Genomic DNA, 22,677 nt, shown 5'->3' with positions numbered 1-22,677 from the left:
TAGTTCCAGATGGGCAGTTGGCGTTTCAGCATCGTACCAATAACACAAGACGACGCATACAAATACAGTAGACAATTAAGGACAATACAGACAACTAAGGACAATGCAGTGAACCGGTGGATACGACTCAAGCAAGGAAAGTGCATTTCAGGAATCAGGAACAGTTTATTGTCATTTCAGTCATGTACTTCCATATACAAAAGAAAAGAAATTTTGTTTCTCCCAGCCCACAGCAGTGTAACACAAAAGATAAAAACACATACACAAAATTTCCCAAAACGACACAACCAAAAACAGAGAGAACAAAGCAAAAAAAAAAACACAAACCGTTAGCAACACAGTCCAAAAATTCCACTGTCCAGAGAATGATCGCCAGCCAGGATGACTGGTGTAACTGCCGGTCTGCATGGGCTAGCGGTTAGCTTAGCCTGCCCCATTTCCGCGTCCTGTCAGACCGCCATCGGTGTTTTCTCTTCGGGCACAGCTCTGGGCAGAGCCGTGGTCCTTGAGCCCACCGGACGCAGCAGACCAGGCTCCCTCAGCCGATCCAACGCTAGCTCTCCTAGCGAGACAACTTCAACACACCTCCCCCGCACTCCACACGACGACACAGACGCTGATGCAGACAAAAACACTGCATAGGCGAGGCTGCCGCCAGACTGCCTCGGTGTTTCCTCTCGGGCACAGCTCCGGGCAGGGCCGTGGTCCCTGAGCCCACAGGACGCAGCAGACCAAGCTCTCTCAGCCGATCCAACGCCAGCTCTCCCAGCCATTAAACGAAAAAAAAAAATCGACAATCAAAATAAAAGCGTCACACAATGACACAAACTTAGATGCAGACTTAGACGTGGACAAAGACACTGCATTGTCGGTACTGGGTGAGGCCGCTGCAAACGTGAGTTTGCACCGCCATCTTCCCACACTGGAAGCGGTGTGGGAAGAAGGATTTACAATTGAGCCCTCTGCATTGGTAAACACAGCCATGGTGAAAATAAGTTCAGTGCACAGTTACTGCACATACTAATAAATATCTCCAAGCTGATATTCTATAGGAGCAGTCTCCTGTGATATCAAGTGGAGTCTGAGTAAAGGCTGTGTGTTCCCTCTTTTTCATCCGAGATACGTTGGGAACTATATATATCTCCTAATAACTCATCTGTGATTGGATAATAAGACCTCGGCTCTAATCTAAACCTAATACAGGCAGACAAAAGATCAAAATTCTTCACGGCGTAGCTTCACCTTTTCAGAGCAAATTAACAAGTACTGTTCTGGTGGTATCATAGGGGTTGTTTAATTTGGAGAGATAGTCTACCGTTGAAAAAGCAGGATCGGGACTTACATCTGTACTTGCTTCTCATTTTCATGGCTGTAAAGATAAAAGTCCGTCGAGCAAAATTAAGTAAAGTGAAGTGACTCACAGTTATGGCTTGGTAATTAATGTATTAAAGTCAAATGTGCAATAGGGTATTTGCCTTTGAAAGGCAGTGATGTAAAATAACATGTTCCTCAACAGCAAAATGCTTATAAGGACTTACTTTTGCGTGTTTATAGGACTGAAAATTATATAAATGTTCAAATGGCATGTCCATCCCGTTGCAGCATGGGTAGCAGAGTATTTTATCTGATCATCGTGGCAGTGAGAGACGTTGTCTGATGATCCTTGTGTTTGGTGGCTCACTCCTCCCCCGCTCGCTTGGCATGCTGGTATTGATTACTTTTCTTGATTTAATCTCCCTCCTCTGTTCCCCTGTCCTGCTCCACTCAATCTCTGCAGCAGTGGGAAGCTCTGACAGCTATATCAACCTGCTCAACATGCATCGGTGACACAAAGGGGAGAGAAATAGAAGGGTGGAGGTGGGGTGGAGGGTAGCAAGAGAGCGAGAGAGAGACAGGGAGAGAGAGAGAGACCTTGACCTTTAACCAAGTCTTTAATGGTCCAATTTTCCATTCACAATAAAATAATAGCATTAACACAAACTCATATATATAGTGAAACATAACAATCCCCATACACAGTAAAAACAAAAGATGCAGACCTTCCCTTTTTCAGAAATTAAGTAGTAATAGGTTTTCTACAGTGCACAGAACATCTTCATGTCCCCCGAACAGAGAGAGAGAGGAGGAGGAGGAGGAGGAGGAGTAAGAGCCAATGTAGAAGCAAAGCTGTACGAACAGATGGGCATGAGTAAAATGGTCATGGCGAGAAAGACGGAAAGCAAGATAAAGCAGCAGAAACAACACACAAAGATCGAAAGCGATAAAACAAGATGGCTATTTGAATGCACACTAAAAGATTTAACAGTAACCCAAATTCACTGTAGTTGCTTGTTGTTTTGTTGCTTTCTTTGGACTTTTTGATCATCAATCTTATCCAGTTTTATTGATTAGTTTTTTTCCCCCTAATGTGACCATGATGTGTGGATCAAGCGTCTTGCTTAATCTATTAAAATGATTTTTTTTCCTTCTCAGATAACCCTTGAAGAGCTTTATGAAAAAACAAAAACAAAAACAGTTTAAGGTTGGGAAATACATGACTTATGATGATGTGAGGAAACAAAAGTTTGAAAACTACTTGTTTGAGAGGTGACCTTGTCCACATTGCCCGCCTGTCTGCTAGTGACTGGGGCCAGCTGGTTCTGTCAGGCTGTCTGGGCCGGGCGGGTCAGAGAAACACCGTTGTCGAACGTTGTGCTGCTTTAATAGGACTCATTAATATACCGCATGTGTCATCAGCAGCGTCTGACTGCGTCCCCTCTGGGCTGAACTAGCGTGGGCATGACATGAGGTAAGGGCACGCACACACACTTACCGAATTTAGCCCGTTAGTCCTTTGTATCAACATCGAGTCCTCAAAGTGTGCGTGTGACATCACATCCCGTTTGTGTAGCTGCATAGGATGCAGGGGCTTTTATGACGCTTTTAGGATCTGACAAGACAGGGAATGCTTTCAGTTCGGTCAGATCGTCGCTGATGGGTTTACTGTGATGTCGACTCATTTTAATATCCTTAAAGAGATTGATTGGATCTTGGCCAGGATCCTGCCTTTGACGCTGCACAGACATAAAAGTCAGATGTTACTGTGTGCCATGCTAATGTATGCATTCATACAGTAAGGCTTTGGGGTTGTCGTACTATGCCACAACGGATTTTTGGATCTGTTAAAGCCCAAGGAGATTGTGGCCGTGCGAAGTTTGTGTGGAGAGTATTTCATTTTTACTGCTTTATTACTCCCACTCAAGGCTTTTTATTGTTTTTGTAATATTAGCATTTTCTTCTCTCTCAACAGGGGGTAAATGAACTGTGAAATCATTCAGTCGGAGTTGCACTTCTATGAGCATCCTTACTACACGGTAGATCTTTGCCATGCCAAAACGCTTAAATCCGAAGGTGTTCACATTGCAAGGTAATCTAGATATATGTTTTTCAACCCAGGTGTGCTTGAAAACAAGACATCCAGGCGTCTTAGCACACAGGCTGTCTCAGTACCTGGCATCCAATGGGCCTCGACGAGACTCTGGTAGAGCAGATTCTGCACCATCTGGAGCCTGCACCCTCATGTCACTCCACCCAAAGCCAAGAAGATGATTGCTAACAGCGTGATCATGCCTTTATTAGATTAGCTGTGCATTGTTTACAGGCTCGTGGCTCTGCCCACATCGAGTGTGAGCTAATGCCTCGCTCTGAGAAACCAAGAGGAAGCCGAAATGATCGGCTCGACATCTGCTGGGAGCGAAACCCTTCCTACCACATGAACGTGTTACTCAGAGTGCTGTGTGAGCAAATGGCAGGGAAATATGAGTACTTTGAAAAGGTTTTTTTTTTTCCTATTTCGATCTTGTACATTGTATTTTGCTAAACTTAATTAGAACCGTTTCAGAGACTTTGGACAATACAGCTTTTAATATCAGCATGTTGAGAAGTAACCTGTAATTAAGTCTCAGTTAGGTTTGAACAAATAATAGATGATATTATTACATATTTATATCTATTACTTTGGGGTGAATATGACGTGGTCCTGCAGAGGTTAGTGTAAGGCCTTTGTTAATACAGCGGAGCCGGTGGATGTGGTGCATTTATCAGATTTGTTTATATTTTGTCAGGATAATTTACTCTGAGGGTGGAGATCATGTGAAATCGTTGGTGATGACTCACATTTTTCTCCAGCATGTATAGCCGCGTGTGGTAAGTAAAATAAAAACACGCACATGTGGCCCATTTCACTGTTAAATTACAACTAAACAGAAGTAGCCATGTGACAAATGAGATGACAAATAAAAAGATGATCCCTGGGAAGATCTGTGTAAATCTCTGACCAGCCAGACCCCTGGGGTCCTTGGACATGTTGTAGACACACTGTGGGAGCTATTGTAGACACCGTCCTTTCTCTATCATCCTGAATCTGTCCTACGACACCTTTCTTAAGTGTTATACAATAGAAGAAAACTGGCATATTTCAACACAAACTAATTTATTGCATAGTGGGATGCTTATGACTGTGCCTCTTGCCCTTACAAAGCTTGAATCGCAGCTCAGTTCAGCAGCTATGGAACAAACACGCCATGTCAAAATAGGACGTGATTTCATAATGACTTCATTTGTTTCTGCCGTTGAGGTCAATGACAAAAACTTCATTTGCACCATCGGACGGCAGCTGTTGCAAAACTGACTTCACAGATCAGATAATATTTGCATCCAAAAACATTGATTTGCCGTTCCTTTGATGCGGACGTTGAAGTTAGCAAAGCATAGTTATTATACACGCTAAATATCTACTTTAAAATCCACGATTATTGTGGTAAAAATGTTTGTTTTTGCCCTCTTTTTTTTTGCTCTAGTGAAAATATAGCCATTCTGTGCCACTGTCTCAGCTCATATTAGCACCATGCAGGGGATGAAGACGTGATCAGAGGAGAGGTGTGCTCTGCCAGTAACTCTCCTTCATGCCAGTGCATGGGGAGAAGGGAAAGGTAGTGGGCAAAGCCAACTTTCCACTCCAGCTGGAGAGCTGGTGAGAGGCATCGTTTTTCTCAGCTCCCACTGCCAACCTCTAGCAGTTGGTCTGTGACAGGGAGAATCATACTGTAGTTGTAGGTTGGGCTGAATGATATTGCAAAAAAAAGAAAAATCAGCATTGTGATAGTGTTGTTTTTTTGTGGTATGTATATATTGCAATAGTAAAGAATAAAAAGGAATCACAATTTCACCAGCTATATGCAGCTTTTAACTTTCAAAGCTCCATTTGCAAAGAATTTATCATACTAGCAATGATTAGGATGATTGTAGAGGGGGAAATAAGGCAGTTGTCCAAAAAGTCATTAAATTAGACTTAATTATGTTTTGCAGACGTGCTAGAAGATGTCTCTGTAGGATTAGTCATAAGCGGACCTTGCCAGATTTCGTTTTCTAAGCAACAAGAGTTTTAGCCTAACAAGACTGATGGGCCCAATCCGCCTTGCATTGCATCCTTTGCAATAGTATGACTATTGCATGTGAATATTGTGGTGTTGATTCTTCAGAGGCTGCTTTGTGTTCATGGTGTGAGTTCCTGTCACCCGCAAGTTACTTTTCCCTCCTCAATGTGAGCAGGTGCGGTCAGTATTTAAGTTCAAACCTAGCAGAACAACTGGTTCTCAACTGGATGTGTTGATGCTTGATCATGTACAGATATCATCATACTTTAATATTGCTAAGTGGGAAACCTTGGCTCTTTAGGGAACGCGCATCCTCTACAGTGCATCCCTTCATTGCCATCTAAAAAGAGACAGAATTACTATTCCACTCACATATGGGACTGAGTGAAAAGTCACTAGCTCACAGAGGTTCACTGTCCCTTTCTCTCTCAATGCGGTCTCTGACCACACTCATCCCTTTACAAAGACCAATGCCATCAACCTCCACAAGTGTCCACTACTGCCCTCTGTTGGTCACTGCCGAGAATGCTACAAACGACTTGATTAAATCATCCAAATGTTAAAGAGTTTTGCTCCAACACATTGAGGGATAGATTGAAAGCATCCAGTATATGGAAACAATATTCAATATTATTTAGCAGTTATAATTATTTAATAACTGACATCTGTAGGAACAACGAGCATTATTGGCCCTTTGAGGGGAACCACGTCATAAAATACGGATATATCACTGGATGACTTTATTTACTGAAAAGCTTTACAGGTTAAGAATTTTTGAACTTCCAGAAAAAAACTGTTGAAATTTGGCCAGAAATACAGTTATCACATTACATGTTGTGGTGAGAGGTTAGAGGCTTGAGAAGGGTCACTCGCTTTTCACTAATTCGGTCTTTGTGGCCGTCTCATCCTCCCCTCAGGTCCAACTGGCTGAAGCCATGCTGTGGACGTCGGGTGGCCCTGTGGCAGGTGTGTCTGCTCAGTGCTGGCTTCAACTGTATCCTGGTGGCCTGTGTCATCCTGGTGGTGCTCTTCCTGGCCTTGGAACTGCTCATAGACACAAAGCTCCTTCAATGCAAGTGGTTTGCATGGCTGCCCGTTTCTTCTTCTTACCTTTGTTGAGTGAGGGGAGGTTTGTTGAGCATGCATACTTCTTTTCAGAACTGTGACACAATACACATGGAAGGTGTCCGGCGCTGACCACTGTGCAGCTCTTCCGGACCGGTTTGCGTTAAGAGCTGATGTGTCGTCGAGCAAGATGTTTAATTCCCGCCAGCTCCAAAATGCTGTTTTGTAGCTGACCCTTCACTCTGAGCCTCCCCAGAGGAGAGAAAATGAAGAAAGAATTTCTGGCTACTGGCAGGAAGGACAGGGATTTGCAAATAGCATGACGTCAATGTCGATAACTCAAACATACATAAGGAACAACGGCATAACATCCTGTCACATGCACGGCCAGATAAATGTTGTACACATAAACTGTAGTACCATTTAACGTCTGTATCATTGGCTCAGAATATTGCACAGTTTATTTCATCTACATGGATGTAACATTATTTTTCATCTAACTTAATGGCAGATCATTTAGTAATGAGTTATGATGCACAATGATGGCTTGATATAGTCTTGCACAAGAAGGCAATTGTCACTAAACAGACCCCATCAGTCTGAGATCTGGCTTAGACGTGGCTGAGATGAGGTCCACTTATATCACACTGAGAAACTGAACCCCTTAACTGTGGTACTCAAACACAAATCATAACCTGTATCAGTCTTCCTTAAGGATCCTTATCAGTCATCTTGAGGGTCCTTCAGAATGAGATTACTGCCATTAAATCAACAATAACCAGCGTGCCCTGGCAGAATAAAAACAAGCCTACTCCCAACAGATACATAAGGAGCAACACACTCTTCACTCCTCCCATCTCACTCTCACTGTTTGTAGTCTTGCCGGTCAGGGAGGAACTGATGTTGGTGGACGGCAAATGCATTTGATGGAGAGTGATGGGGAGAAGTGATAATGAACCAAGTCCATCGTCAGTGGCAGCAGGCACACGTCCCCATCGATTATGGGTCTGCATCCAGGAGGTGCAAGTCTTAAATGATACCTGAGTCTCGCTCCAGGCACCCTGGGACACCAGTCACTTCAGATGTATTACAATCCAGAGCTTCGGCCGCTGCCAGTCCCATAAGACAAATGGAGGAGTGGGCGATGGGGCGGTAGTGAATGGGAGTAAGGGAGCAGGGGAGCGAGACTAACACACAAAGAGATTAGTGACAGGGGAGATGGAGAGGTACAGGTCGGCAGTGTGGATTAATGGATGGAGTCTGAGATATGGGAAGGGATAAAAATGCTAATGGTCAGATGTAGAGCCAAGCAATGAGCAGAGGCAATGGGAAAAGGCATAAATGAAGAATGGAAGAAATGTTTCAGGCTGACAGTGTGTGTGTGTGTGGGGGGGGGGGGTGCTTCCTTCTCCTAAAATTATTTAAAACAGAACACAAGGAATTATATTTCCAAAAAAGCATGACATAATTGACACAAAGACGAAATGAAGGAAGGTTTATTTTTCTTTAAGATAAAATGCTGACTCGGACTTTCAAGTCTGTATTCTAATTTCATGTAACTTGCAGGCTCACATTGGTCCTATCTCTTCTCTTACCAGTTGCCAATGCTTTCCAGTTTGCCAGCATTATCCACTGGATCAGCCTTATCATCCTCTCCCTCTTCTTTTCAGAGGTAAGCCTCAACTGTTGTGGACCCCTGATTCAAAACCACTATTTATTCACAAATTGGCATTGCTTCTAAAGTAGCTTTTAGTAATGGCATTTGACCAAAACCCAGTGCAGTTCATTTTTAAAAGCAGTTCTTTTAGGTGCAATGGCTGAGCTGAAGTAATATACATTTAACATTGCAGCCTTAATTGTCTGTACCTGCAGGGGTTCACACTTTTCTAAACACTGAAGCCAAGATTCAACACATGTAGGTGGTCAAGAAGCTAAAAATACTGTTGAAACTCTGTTAATATAGTCCTACAATAGTGTAATTAATACATTGAAAAGCACAACCATGGTAGCTTCTGCATTTTATAAGTCACAGAGCAAGCAAGGTATCCTGAAACATCTGCTCATCCATCCACCCATTATCCAAACCGTTGATCCTGCTCTCAGGATCGCAGGGATGCTGGAGCCTATCCCAGCAGTCATAGGGCGGCAGGCGGGGAGACACCCTAGACAGGCCGCCAGGCCATCACAAGGCCGACACACATTCACACCTAGGGACAATTTAGTATAACCGATTCACCTGACCTACATGTCTTTGGACTGTGGGAGGAAACCGGAGCACCTGCAGGAAACATCTGTTCAAATCATTCTTAAACTGTGCCTTTCACAGTGGATAGAACAGGTCCAGACCTCAGTTATCTCATCTACATAACCTTCTCCATCAGCCCCCATTCAGATTTAGGCAGGTAAGAATTTGGCTGTAGCCCGAAAACTAACTACCTAGAGGGTTAAGATTTCCACCCTAGAAATCCCACGTTATTATAATCAAATGTCGTAAAGTTTGACTCACTGAGAGCAATATTTTGTCCCGTGCATAACTGTGAAAAAAAACCCTCTATATGTATGTCATATATATTTATATAAAGTGCAGGAGGGAGATTTTGGCCGACAGGCCCCTACTTTGGTGCTAACAAATTACCCTGACTTCAGCTGCGATTCCCTAAACCAAACATTAATTACCACTGAGCCGGCAGGAGTAATAATTAAAGTTGAGTTTAATGAGCAGTGGAGATGAGGTTACAGTGATACAATCCATCCCAACACATCACCCCCTGACACCATAGAAGAACACTGCCATCTGGGAGTGGTGTTGGGTAGATCTAGCATGTCACCAGTTGGTCACTCTGCACCAATCACAAAACAGCACTCCAGTGTTGTAAGGTGGGGCAACGGCACTTCTCACTTACACCAGCACTGTTGTCGGGCATGTGCCTCACTTTGCGGGATTAGCTGAGCCACTTTTACATGACACCTCATGCAAATTGGAGGGTAAATCAATGGTCCCACTCAACACAGGATCCTGCAACCGACAACATTTGTGGAGCACAGTGGAGATAGGTGTGAGATCAGATGACAAGTGGTATGCTGTACATCCGTAAGTGTGGGATCAATATCTAGGATTGATTTCCCCCCACCAATACAAGCTTCATAAAAGAGCTGTTGCAAAGTAAGATTAATACGTATAGCTGTTGGGAGTGTCTGCTTTTAGTAAAATGCTTCAGAGCTCTGTTAAGAAAAATAAATTACCAAATTAGCACAACAGCAAATGAGTGGTACTGTATGATTTTATATAATAGACTGTATATCAATTGAAACATTTATCATAAAATGATAATATAAATTGTATAGATTAACACAACATTAGCACTTTGAATCAGTGAATTTCTTAAGTGAGAAAATAATTTTCCTTCTTCCTATTCTTCTGTTATTATTCTTCTTAATATTAATATAGTTATTATTATCAGTTTAGTGATAGTATATGAATACTTGTAAAGAATGTCTAGACTAAAGGGTTGACACATTGCCCGCATGTGCAGCTAGTATGTGTGCAGGTATGAACGGAGTGACTTGAGCAAAAAAGATAACGTTCTCATGGTTTTACATCTGTCATCTATTTTGGCAAAGGATGTGTCAAATATAACACCATCTGAAAATGAGAAAACACCACACGTATTGCAGTATCTCCCCTTATCTGTTACTTACCGTATGTCCTGGACTATAAATTGCTGTTTTGTTTTTTTGTACTCATCTGGCTGGCCCTGCTATTTATATTCCAAAGCAATTTATACAATCGGCCCGGCAGCCTGTCCAGGGTGTCTCCCCGCCTGCCGCCCAATGACTGCTGGGATAGGCTCCAGCATCCCCGTGACCCTGAGAGCAGGATAAGCAGTTTGGATAGTGGATGGATGGATTTATAGGATGTAATTTTGTCAGACAAATGCGCTGCATTTCAAGTAAGGCCACTAGATAGCACCGTTTAATTTTGTGAATCAATTGAAAAAATAATGTACCACCCCCGGTATCATGAGATTTTGTGTCATAGTCACGAAATTTAATCTATGAAATCGTGCTGGGGACATGATGTCACTGAAATTTTCTTGTCCGGCACCACGAAGTTGTATCCAGTGCATTCCTATGGGCCAAGTTTTTCTTGCGCGAGTTACGTTATCAAGATGCTGGCTCTGGCTTCCCGGGAGAATGCTGGTGTTATAAGAATGCTTATAACGACAATATATATATATTTTTTATATATAAGTTTATACGGAAGTTGGCCCACTACAACAGTCACAGTTCTTTGCAATGACAGCAATTCAAATGGCTGCGGCGGCTCTGACCATCCTATGTTGATTTGAATTGGAATCTCTGTTCTGTTGTCATTCAATTTCTATGGTACCACCATATAAATGCGACTTATACACCGAAGTGATTTATATATGTTTTTTTTTTCCCTCACAACGTGTTTTTTGCAACTTGTAGTCTGGGAAATACGGCACCTCTCTCTCTCTCTCTCTCTCTCTCTCTCTCTCTCTCTCTCTCTCTCTCTCTCTCTCTCTCTCTCTCTCTCTCTCTCTCTCTCTCTCTCTCTCTCTCTCTCTCTCTCTCTCTCTCTCTCTCTCACACACTTTTATTCTCTGTTTTGGTCTTCCTTCTACAGACTGTGTTTAGAATTGTAGTGCTTGGGATTTGGGACTACATTGAGAACAAAGTTGAGGTAAGGTGCTTGTGTTTCACCAAAACGTACACCAACTGAATGATAAACACAAAATATATTTTTTTAGCATGTTTTACATGCATATGCATGTGTATGCATCTAAACTATGTGTATATGTATCCCTTAGGTATTTGACGGTGCTGTCATTGTGCTGTCCTTGGCTCCCATGGTGGCCTCCACAGTGGCCAATGGGCCCAGCAGCCCGTGGGATGCCATCAGCCTTATCATCACTCTTCGTATCTGGAGGGTCAAGAGAATCATTGATGGTGAGGCAAGCCAAAGACTTAAATGTGTTAAAATAGCACTTTTGAGTAGTATTTTACTATTTTTAAAAAATGGAGTGAACTGTAAAGTTAAAGGGAAGGTTTACAAGATTGTTGTGACACCAGCTATGTTATATGGTTTGGAGACAATGGCACTGACGGAAAGACAGGAGGCAGAGCTGGAGATGCTAAGATTTTCACTGGGAGTGACGAAGAAGGACAGGATTAGGAATGATTATATTAGAGGGACCACTCAAGTTGGACGGTTTGGAGACAAAGCAAGAGAGGCAAGATCGAGATGGCTTGGACATGTGTGGAGGAGAGATGCTGGGTATATTGGGAGAAGGATGCTGAATATGGAGCTGCCAGGGAAGAGGAAAAGAGGAAGGCCAAAGAGGAGGTTTATGGATGTGGTGAGGGAAGACATGCAGGTGGCTGGTGTGACAGAGGAAGGTGCAGAGGACAGGAAGAGGTGGAAACGGATGATCCACTGTGGCGACCCCTAACGGGAGCAGCTGAAAGTAGTAGTAGTAGTAGAGTGAACTGTAAAAAAATAAACCGCCAATGGCAACCATGGAAAATAAGCTTTGTTAGTGGGCATGCTTAAACTTTAACACAGTTGCACGATTAGATGACTTGTTCAGTTCTAACTTAAGTCCAGAGTTGATGCAAAGGGCCATTTCTTGCTAACGTAAGTAGTGGGTTCCTTCATCAGATTAATCTGTGAGCCAAATGTTAAAATTACGTATATCATTTAATTGAAGGCATTGTCCAGACAAACACCGCACATTATTGTTAACCAGCTGGCCCTGCAATGACTAAATGACCTCATTCTCTCCATGATTATACAAATTATTTACTATTCAGAACAATATAACTATTGATCACCCCTCAGAGCAAATTGCTGCCACTCTAACTTGTATTGATCTTAAGGGGCTGGTTAAGCAGATTCAGAGAGGCCATAATGAATATAGTGGCTGTTCTCCCCTATGTTAATGCAGGCTGGGTCGATATCTGCTAGGAGGTCACCCTCTCAATGGGCACCTCAAGCTGCATGCAGGATCAGCCCATACACAAAACACAGTATATCATTTGTTCATTTCCAGTGAAAAGTATATAAAGTATAAAATGTAAAGTATAACATCTCCCTATGTTTCCTCAGACTCTACAGTTGGCTAGAATAGGAGTAAAGCTATCGTATTCTTAGTCTATCCTGAGACCACAGACCAAAAATGAACCAAAAAGACCCAAGTGTTTTTTTTTCCAGTTACACCAATGGCCACATACACGTGTAACACTGATGATTTCTTGCTTGCAGATCATGCAAGGGTACTGTGTTTGACATCTTCTTTACTGATTTGTGTACTTGTGTGTGAGGGAAAAAAAGTGTGATTTCATTTGCAACTCCAAAACTCTGACATCTTAATGTACAGTAGCAAGTGAGCCCTAACAGGTTGAATATCAGTTTTTAGAGTGCAGGGGAAACAAGGCAGCATATCATGCATACACACCCATGTTTGCAAACACACACACATGGAAACCCCACACAAATACCCAAATGTACATTGCATTCACACAGGCACACTCATACACCCATTGTTTCATGCAAAGACACAGTGTGCAGGGGCACAAAAGAGCACACATATACATGATACACAGAACTCCCACTGTATTTACGTATGTACAGAAATGTATGTGTGACAGTGTGCATACATGGGTACACATGCATGTTTGTTCAAACACACAGAGTCACACTCAAATTGTGTCAGCCACTTTTTGACTTGCCTTCCTTAGTATTATGCACATATTGGACAGCTGGCTAATAATCATCTGATTGAGCTTCTCATGCAAAGTATGAGCCCCCTCTTCCATCCGACCCCTGACTTATATTCACAAAAAAACTATAAATATGTACAAAGAGCATCTGAAGATTGCTATTAGTAGTAGTAGGTTGTGACCTCCCTATTTTTGGTCAGCTTCTTTCAACATTAGGTTTTTGAGCCAAAGGGCAAGTAGTCCAGTATCTCACAAAGTACAGTATAATTAATAAGAACAAAGATAAAAATCCAACCAAAATTATATACAGTTGTGTTTTGCCGACACCTACGTTACTTCCAACTACTTGACCAATCAGAATACACAGGATTACTTTGTGTGATGTCCAATAACTGACTCACAATACACATGTGATGGCAGAGCGGTGTGAAGGATTAATTCTCTCCAAACTGTGTTGACAAGAGACGTTGAGATATGGCCTGGGGTGAGAATATTTCCAGGATTGAAACAAGGACAGTTTTGTTGTTCTCGACTATCAACACATACAGCAGGTATGGCATATGTGTTAATTACGTGGCGTTATCCAATGATGCCTGATGGAAACTGAATGGTGGACAATATGACACAGCCGTTAATCGACTTTAGAGGTGTAGCAGGGATCACTACACATTGTGTGATGAACAGGGACTTAATCACTCCATCAATTTGCATCTGTGATTAAAGCCTGGTTTAGAGCAAAGCCATAGGCTAACTTACTAGTGACTCGCTAACCTTGACATGTGTTGTGTCCTTATTTACTTACCAAAGACATATTTCTGGTTGGCTGGGAGGAGGGGAGTCTCTCTATAGCGGAATATTCTTATTTTCCAAAAGGCTATTGTTGTATAGAGATTTCATCCATCCATTATCTAAGCTGATTGTCCAAATTCAGGTCGCGGGATGCTGGAGCCTATCCCAGCAGTCATTAGGCGGCAGGCAGGGAGACACCCTGGACAGGCTGCCAGTCCAACCCTGGGCCGACACATTCACACCTAGGGACAAATTTAGTATGGCCGATTCACCTGACCTACATGTCTTTGGACTGTGGGAGGAAACCGGAGCACCTGGAGGAAACCCATGCAGACACAGGGAGAACATACAAACGCCACACAGAGAACGATCTGGGATGACCCCCAAGGTTGGAAAACCCCGGGGTTCGAACTCAGGACCTTCTCGCTGTGAGGCGACCACGCTAACTACTGCACCAACGTGCCACCTATGGAGATTTCAATAAGAGCAAAAGTCTTCTATTGCAACAAACTTGGGGAAAAAATGGGGGGGGGGGCACGGTGGCCTAGTGGTTAGCACTGTTGTCTCACAGCAAGAAGGTCCTGAGTTCGAACCCCAGGCCGTCCTTGGTCCTTTCTGTGTGGAGTTTGCATATTCTCCCCCGTGTCCGCGTGGGTTTCCTCTGGTTGCTCCAGTTTCCTCCCACCATCAAAAAGACATGCATGTTACGGTTAATACTCCTGTCTGTGCCCCTGACCAAGGCAATTGAAAGAAGAACTGGAGTTGGTCTGCGGGTGCTGCAGCTGCCCACTGCTCCTATACAATAGGATGGGCTAAAGACAGAGAATAAAATGGCAAAAATAAAGTGTCTTGCGTTTTACTGGAAGTTGCCTTCCCTCCTGGAAAACATCCTTTTACCATCTTTGATATTGTTGAGATTTATCGACACTCAACATTATACGGGAGTTTTTTGCTCACGTTATAATCAAAAGATGAAGTATCCTAAAGAGTTTTGAGTTAATGTTATGTCAGCCTATTCTGTCAGTAACAAGACACATGAACGGTAGAGCCTGAATGTCAGTAAATGTCAAAAAATTTCTCTCTCTCTCTCTCTGACTGTCTGTCATCCTCCCGGTTGCTTCCCCTAGCTTATGTCTTACAGGTTAAGGTTGAGATGGAACTGGAGATCCAGCAGTGTGAGAAGACAAAGGCCGTGAGGGAGGAGCAGCTAGAGCGGCTTACACAGATCTGCCAGGAACAGGCTGTGAGCACCCAAACACTTCAGATTCATCTTAACACTCAGCATGTAATTCCCCACACGCCCGAGATTTATCCTTAGTTAGCTTGTGAACTAGATGGGGGAACAAGAACGCCGAAGCCGTCGCACTTCCCCTTCAAACAAGCCCTAATTATCCACTAAAACTGCCACCTTAGATTTATTGTTAGAGTTTGCTATGAAAGAATAGGCTTCAATGATCCTATTTACATTAGATATATCATTGGGTTTTCTACGATGCTGAATTTTTCAAGTAGAAAATAGGGACCAACCCTCAAATATTAACCTTAGATTAGCTTTTAGAGTTCATCCCAGTCTGTATTTGCTTTAGATGTATCCTAAAAACAATGTTTTTGCATTTCTTTTAAAGTAAGCCTGCACATTGCTCTGCATATTTGGATCAGACTGCATGCTTTTAATTCCCCAGGTAAAAGTATTCAGTGTTAATTGTAAAATGTCTTTTAGATAAGTTTTACATACGGTTTAGTCTGTATGGCGTTGCCACCATTCCTTCCATGAAGATTGTGTGGATAGTATTCACGGTACTTGGATATACCAATAACCCACCCAGTATATTTATACAGGTATAAACTGATTTTTACCAGAATAGTGAGTCATTTCCTAAATGAACAGTAGAGGGCAGCAATGCATCACATACTTGAAGCACCACTCAGCTGAAGCTGTTTTTGCCTGCGCTTGTCAAACAAGGTTTTGACATTCACAATGCCAAAATACATGGGTAGAAATTTGCAAAGGGGAAAAAAAATCAAAAACTTTAAAAGGCTTTTGTTGAAGCTCTTGTATGTATGGAATCAAACACTAGTTGTCAGGGCTCAAAAGTGTACAGAATAGTTTATGTTAAATGGTGGTGCTACGATTTTCCCCTCCCTGTTTTATTGATATAGCAAAGGAAGTTTGCCAGACTGCATGCAAGGGTTTCTTGTCAACAGAAGCAATTACTATTAGAATTCCCCTTATCTCCAAGGTCCAAGACCTCGAAATCAATACAGAGAAGCCACATTGGAACATCAATGATAGATGTTGTACAAAATACTCAGAACATGACTGAATACTGAGAAAAATGTTGAAAGCAGTTCCCCTGTAATTTGCCCTGATGTTTGTCAATATGAGCTGTCAGGCGCGGTTAAAGCCCAATAAAAATCATTGATCCAAGCCTATTGAGGCACTGAACTTCTAAAAAGACCTAATTTTCAGACCATCTCTCAGAACATTGTGGCCACACTGTGGATTCTTCTGAGACAAATGCACGTGGACACCTGTCAAGGTGTCATGGTCCTAAATTACACTCGACATATTGTGTTTCACTGTACAAAGCCAAAATGAATGGTGTGGGACAATTTAGGCAAAGCATAGTCCTTTTCAGTATTGTTATCGTGCTACAGTATGTGCTAAAATTAAAGGTGGTAAAATTCTCCCTCATATGCATTTTGTGTTAAATATAACCCTATACATTTTGACCTTATCTTCCGTTTCTCTCCTATCCTTCTCTCTTCCTTATTATTTCCATTTTCCTTCCCCTGTCTCCCACCCATTCACCCTCTATCATCGCCCTCCTGCGGCTCAACCCACCGCCAATATCCCTCTCTCTCTCTCTGAACATCTCACCCCTGCATTTTGTTTTTGCCTTGCCCCGTTTGCTCACAACCTCTCACACACACACACACACACACACACACACACACACACACACGGTATGCAGTTTGAGATCCGGCAGCTGAGGGCCCATCTGGCTCAGCAGGACTTGGACTTGGCGGCAGAGCGTGAAGCAGCCATGCAGATCCACCACGTGTGGGGCAAGCAGGGCAGTGACTTCCAGGTGGTGGAGGGTCTGGCTCCTGGGGAGTCTGATGATGAGGGTGGCCAGAGGAACCCTAGAGAGCCCAGGGCCACTGCAGGTATATTATGGTTACTGTGTCATACGTTTATTTTTCTTTGGGGATTGCATAGGTACCAAAGGTTAGGCTGCAGAATGATGACAATGAGTCCTCAAGTTGTTCTGGAGAAATTAGCTTTATGGAATGTGATGGCTATATGTGAGTTTTGGAATTTATTTTGCAGCTAGTTAAACCTAATTGCAAAGTTATGATATTTGCTAACAGTTAAGTTTAAAAAAATGTTGTATTTTGATATTATATGATTATATGAGATCTACATTATATGAAAATATATTTCAAACACTATAGATAGATAGATAGATAGATAGATAGATAGATAGATAGATAGATAGATAGATAGATAGATAGATAGATAGATAGATAGATAGATAGATAGATTTCCTCAACATACCTAAAACTTAGATGGTTCAAATTGTATAATTGCATATACTATATTGATAGAATTTAATTTCAGAAAGTGAAAACTATATTGCTGGAGATGTGAAATATCCTTTCAATCTCTTAATCCCATTAATAAAGTTGTACAAAGTCTGATATGAACCAGCTGCTTTGTGCAAACCACTGTAATAATGCAATAAAAGGACAACAAAATGTCACTTCACAAACTGAACAGTCTCATACCAAAAAAAAAAAAAAAATTGTGGCACAAAATGATGGTAGCTTTGGTTATTATGTGCCATGCAAGGCATAGTGTTTGCTTCAGAGAAGAGCTTGACACACTGAGAGGTGCAGCGTAGCGTATGTACATAATTATGGGGGACAAAAAGTCCAAAACGTTGTTACATCGGGTGAATCGGATGCCGAAGCAGTGTTCAGCTTATTGGAGAGGTAGCCCTGGAGCAACTTCGAGGCCAGCCTCTTAGCCCCTCCATGCTCACACATAACACCCATCTGACCGCAGGCACTACTGGATCAATACAAGGGCAAAAAAGCTTTTAGGATCTGGTGAATCCTGGGGAAAACAAGCATGTTCTTGCACACCACATCAGCTCGCATGGGCATCTGTCTTGCCCCAACTATATCTTTTGCTGCCGACCCCCCCACCCCACCCGCCTCTGGCTAGCCCTGCCCAGCCCAGACCACTTGGGCTATTTCAGGTACAGAGTGCTCTGTGCATTGGGCCTTGTCGTTTTGAGAGTGTGGGCCCCTGTGAACATCTGTTCCCTTTCACCTGCAAACCACAATAGGGCACCAGGAGGCTCCACAGCAGCCACACTTCCACCCCAAGGGGATAGTGGGAAATCTGGCTCTCAGAAGCAAGTGGAGCTTTTCACAAAAACACGGTCAACAGGCCACAGGGCTCTCTGGGCAGACTGTGGCCTTTATGAGAGCAAGACAGAGCAGCCTGTGATTCTTTCACTATCACCCGAAGGGTGCCATCAAAATGTCATTCATTCTTATCAAGATAGTCAGCTCCTCAGTCCCTTTGGCTGGTGGAGAATTGGCAGGTACAAAGCAAGGATCATGACCAGACCATTGATTTGGGAACCTGACATTGAATGTCAGGAACAAGTTGTGAATAGAGTGAACTTCTCAGGCGATCGATGGTTTTGTCTCCTTAAGGTAAAAAATGGTGTAAATTTTAAGAACATCCTGCGTTTTTCAACATTGATCAATGAGTCAGATGAAAGGGGAGCCAACATCTTCCGCAGTCTTAATGTAAAGAAAAGTGAAGAGAACGCTTTGCATGCTAGGTATTCAATTTAGTATCTGATTTCTTCAAAGATTGAGCTTTTACCAAAATGCTTTTTTCACATTTGTGAATCATGCAAAATGAACGATAAATTTGGTTCATGTCCATCCTGTAGTTTGGAGTATTTTGTTTTAATCCATCATGTCAACAGAGCCTGATTCCGTCCAGTTTCACCCATGACCCAGCACTTTTTACCCCACCAGTACACATGATTTAGAAAGGAGCTAAAATAACCTTTGCATGCTACCTGTCCATTTCCACAGGCGAATGACACACTGATAGCGCGACTATCACAGAAAGATGAGGAGAGCCTGTTATGCATGCTGGACGGTCCATTCTCTTTTCTGAAACTCATGTGTTATTAATTGTGGAGTGATTGTCTCGGCCTTGTTTTACTGAGTGCAATGCTCCCTCTCCAGGGGTGGCTCTGGGATTAATATTTTAGGCTGAAAAATAAATGAAATTACCCGTCAAGAGTCTGTGGCGTGTCCCAGGGGACAGGGGTTAGCACTCAGGGTACTTTGGGCTCCCACTCAGCCGGCGGACAGCGAGCTCAGAGACCAATCAAGCCGGGAGAGGAGTAGAACAGATTAGAGCCATTCACCATGTACTCTGAAGCCCGCTAGACTGGAGCGATGGGGGTCTGAACAAAGAGCTCTCACTCTCTCTTTCTGAGCCCCCCCCCAGCCCCCATCCTGTCCTCTCCTCCAGCCTGTCCGTGTCCCATTTTTACTCCACGTGCACTGAGGTGCGGCTAATGCACAGTGTAAGCTGGTGTGAGTCTGAGACTTGTCCATAAAGTACGTGTGGCCCAGGGGGTTAGATGTGTGGTAGATCCATACTGAGCTGTGGTCACAAGGGAAATATTCTGTTCGGACCAATTGGTCCCGCTAAAATTCTGATGTAACTATAGACCAACTTCAAATGTAAAAAAAACAAAACAGCTGCAACTTAAAATGCAACTGAAGAATAAAAGAGGTTTACCAGGGAATGGGAGATATACTATGTCAAGAGGATGGCTGTCATATTGAGATGTGATAGTACTGATTTGATTTGATTTATTACTTCCTGCTATGATGTACTTTAATGTGCCATGTAAGTACATGAATATCTAGTATCCTGCTGTCTCTTCACTGTTCTTGTGAAATACGAAGGTATGCAATCAAGATGGAACAAAGATTGGTAAATATAAAATATTGGGCATGGTGATGAGTTCAGATGAAAAGATTTTCCCACCAAAACTGCCCAAAACATCAACCATAAGAGCTCATTAAAATGCATTACCATAATTCTGTTAGCTGTAGTAATAACTAAGAAATCTATTTACCAAAGCATGATTTCAAATATAATCTCCCCCATTTTCTTTCTATTCAGATCCAGTCGTACATGATGACATGAACAACTACATCAGCCAGTACTACAGCGAGGCAAGTGCTGGTGAGTGATCCTGAACATCCTAATAAATAAATTAAAAACAAACACAACTCAGATGAACACCAAAACAAACACACCGATCAAAAATATACTATGTATTAGATGGATTCAGTATGTTGCATCAAATACTGTGTAGATTTGCACTATTTTACCTACATTTTTGAGCCTTAAAATACTTTTCGGGGAAAATATCTTACATGCGGTGCAACAGAGCTATTAAAGCAACTCACTATTTACTGAATACAACGTTTACATTATCACAACCCTATCCGATTGCCTGATACTTAGCATCAAATATCTTGTTGAATTGCATGTCTGTAGCTAAAAATATGAATGTTAAGTTATTTCCTCAATCTTCAAACAACAAACAAGCTTGACAATAAAATAACCTCTCCTTTATACATTTTTTTTTCCAATGGCAGAACTAATTTTAAATCATCTTGTTCTTTTCCTCACTGTTGCTGTTTCGGTTACGAGAGCTGCAAAGTGCGAATTCTTAGTTTAATCGTTTAACCTTGGACACGAGCATCATTCACTTTCAAAATAGTTGTGTGTGTGTGAGGTTATTCTAATTCTGTTGTCTGAATTTTCACTCTTGTTCCCCCAGAGGGTGGAGCATCGGCCACAGGTACTCGGGTCATCACCACCGCAGCCATTGATGTGCATCTCCCCACCAATCCAAACCCCATCCACTCCAATCCCCTGCTGGCTATGGAGAGGGTGGGGAGTGCCATGAGCGATGCCTCTACAAGTGTATCTCGGTCTAGCAGCAGCCTGACCATCCGCCCCCACAGCCTTAGCAGCCACACCCTGGGTTCATCCACCACGGACTGTAGTGGCAGCACAGCCCGTGACCTGAGCCTGAACTACAGCTCACAGCGCTGCTGCCCTCCCTCCAACTCAGGCCAGGCCCCATGCCGGGACCCCAGCGTGGTTGTGCAGGAGCTGCTCTCCTCCCTGTCCGAGGATTCCTGCCTCGGCCAAAAGGGTCTAGTGGTGGATCCTGTCAACCTGAAGCTCCCTAGTCCTGCTGGCTCAGCCAATGCTAGCCCTGAACTAGAGCACAGGATCAACATCTACAACCGCCGGAACCAGGAGGAGAGGCGGGGACAGACGAGGGGCTGTGTGCTGCTGCAGACCAAGCCCCTCATCCATCTTCAGGGTAGCAGCACCGGGCCCTCTCTGGAAGAGAAGTACCGGCTCCTCGGGCCAGCTGACACATCTCTGGGACGCATGCCGGATACTTAGGGTGGAATTAAGGGGGCACAACAAATGGGATTTTTTTGTTTATTTTCTAATTGTAACCCAGTTGGCTCAGTTCCGATCTGGGTCAAGAGCTCAGCATCGTGTAAAGTTAAAAATCAGATGTTTTTGTTGCTGCATAAACCCAACCATAGTCAACCCAGAACAGGCTTAATGCCTTCCCTTCCAGCTGACACCGATTTTTCTTATTGATATCAGAAATGACCGAACAAACTCGAGCTAGGCCTTTAGCCCTTTACCAACCTGTATAACTTCTCTTGTTCGTCCTTAAGGCTTTTTGAAAAACAGAAATGCCTTGATATAGCACAACATAGACAGCGCTACTCTGGTGAGGGGGAGACAAATGTTTGCTTAGACACAGTCATCATCAGGAATTTCCTCTTTCAGTAGGTCCAAAAGGTACTGAACTCAATACGAAATGAAACCAGCAAAGGGCCCTTTTCTAGCCAATACTTTACAAAACCTCTATACTGAACAGTGTTTTGCACCAATAGACTGCTCTCTCTGTTCTTTGATTTCTAGGCCGTACTAAGACGGAGTGTAATTTTCTGAGGACATTTTTAGTTTGTTCCTTTTGATTTGTATTAACGGCTTTTAACATGCATTGTGCAGTTCTCTGGTCATACCACCACAGGGTACATGGACTGGGTAAGTAAGCCATGCCAACAGCCAATTTCTTCCCTTTGCCTTTCTAGCGCTCCGTCTTTGATGTCTGATTTGAAACTGCAGACCAAGAGCAACATTTATTTAGCAGCATTTTTTGAAAGAACTCAAGTCAAGAAGGGTACATGCGTCTGTCTGGGTGAAATAAAAGCAAGTTTCTGGATTATCCACGTAAAACTAGATCAGAGTGCTCGTAGCATGCACCTTTAAAAGAGTTGCACCCTGAAATGGCAAGCCAATCCTTTGCACTTTAATGTTTACAGGCATTTTTGTAAACTTAATTTGGAGGAAATCTTTGCCAAATGCAGGTGTTGTCGTTTGAATAAAAAAAAAACGGTAAAAATAAAAGACGAGTATTTCTTTAACCACTTGGAGCTTATTGACTGTCTGTTATTTTAAATCACTTGGAACTGTACCAATGATATTGCACAATGATAT

At 42.8% G+C, this 22,677-nt stretch overlaps 1 protein-coding gene across 1 annotated transcript in view; it reads left to right on the top strand.

The window, feature by feature from the left end:
• LOC130111985 (transmembrane protein 266-like) overlaps positions 1-21,561 on the top strand; it is a 57,076-nt gene extending 35,515 nt beyond the window's left edge. Inside the window, exons 3-10 of the mRNA XM_056279295.1 lie at positions 6,332-6,486; positions 8,078-8,151; positions 11,131-11,187; positions 11,315-11,453; positions 15,143-15,258; positions 16,991-17,186; positions 20,254-20,316; positions 20,921-21,561. Coding sequence (XP_056135270.1) covers positions 6,332-6,486; positions 8,078-8,151; positions 11,131-11,187; positions 11,315-11,453; positions 15,143-15,258; positions 16,991-17,186; positions 20,254-20,316; positions 20,921-21,561 — 1,441 coding nt within the window. The remainder of the gene's footprint in view (positions 1-6,331; positions 6,487-8,077; positions 8,152-11,130; positions 11,188-11,314; positions 11,454-15,142; positions 15,259-16,990; positions 17,187-20,253; positions 20,317-20,920) is intronic.
• The last annotated feature ends 1,116 nt before the right edge of the window (positions 21,562-22,677 follow it).

This window comes from Lampris incognitus, chromosome 4 (assembly GCF_029633865.1).
Source record: "Lampris incognitus isolate fLamInc1 chromosome 4, fLamInc1.hap2, whole genome shotgun sequence".
Taxonomy (NCBI): domain Eukaryota; kingdom Metazoa; phylum Chordata; class Actinopteri; order Lampriformes; family Lampridae; genus Lampris; species Lampris incognitus.
This window is presented reverse-complemented; position numbering and strand designations above follow the sequence as displayed.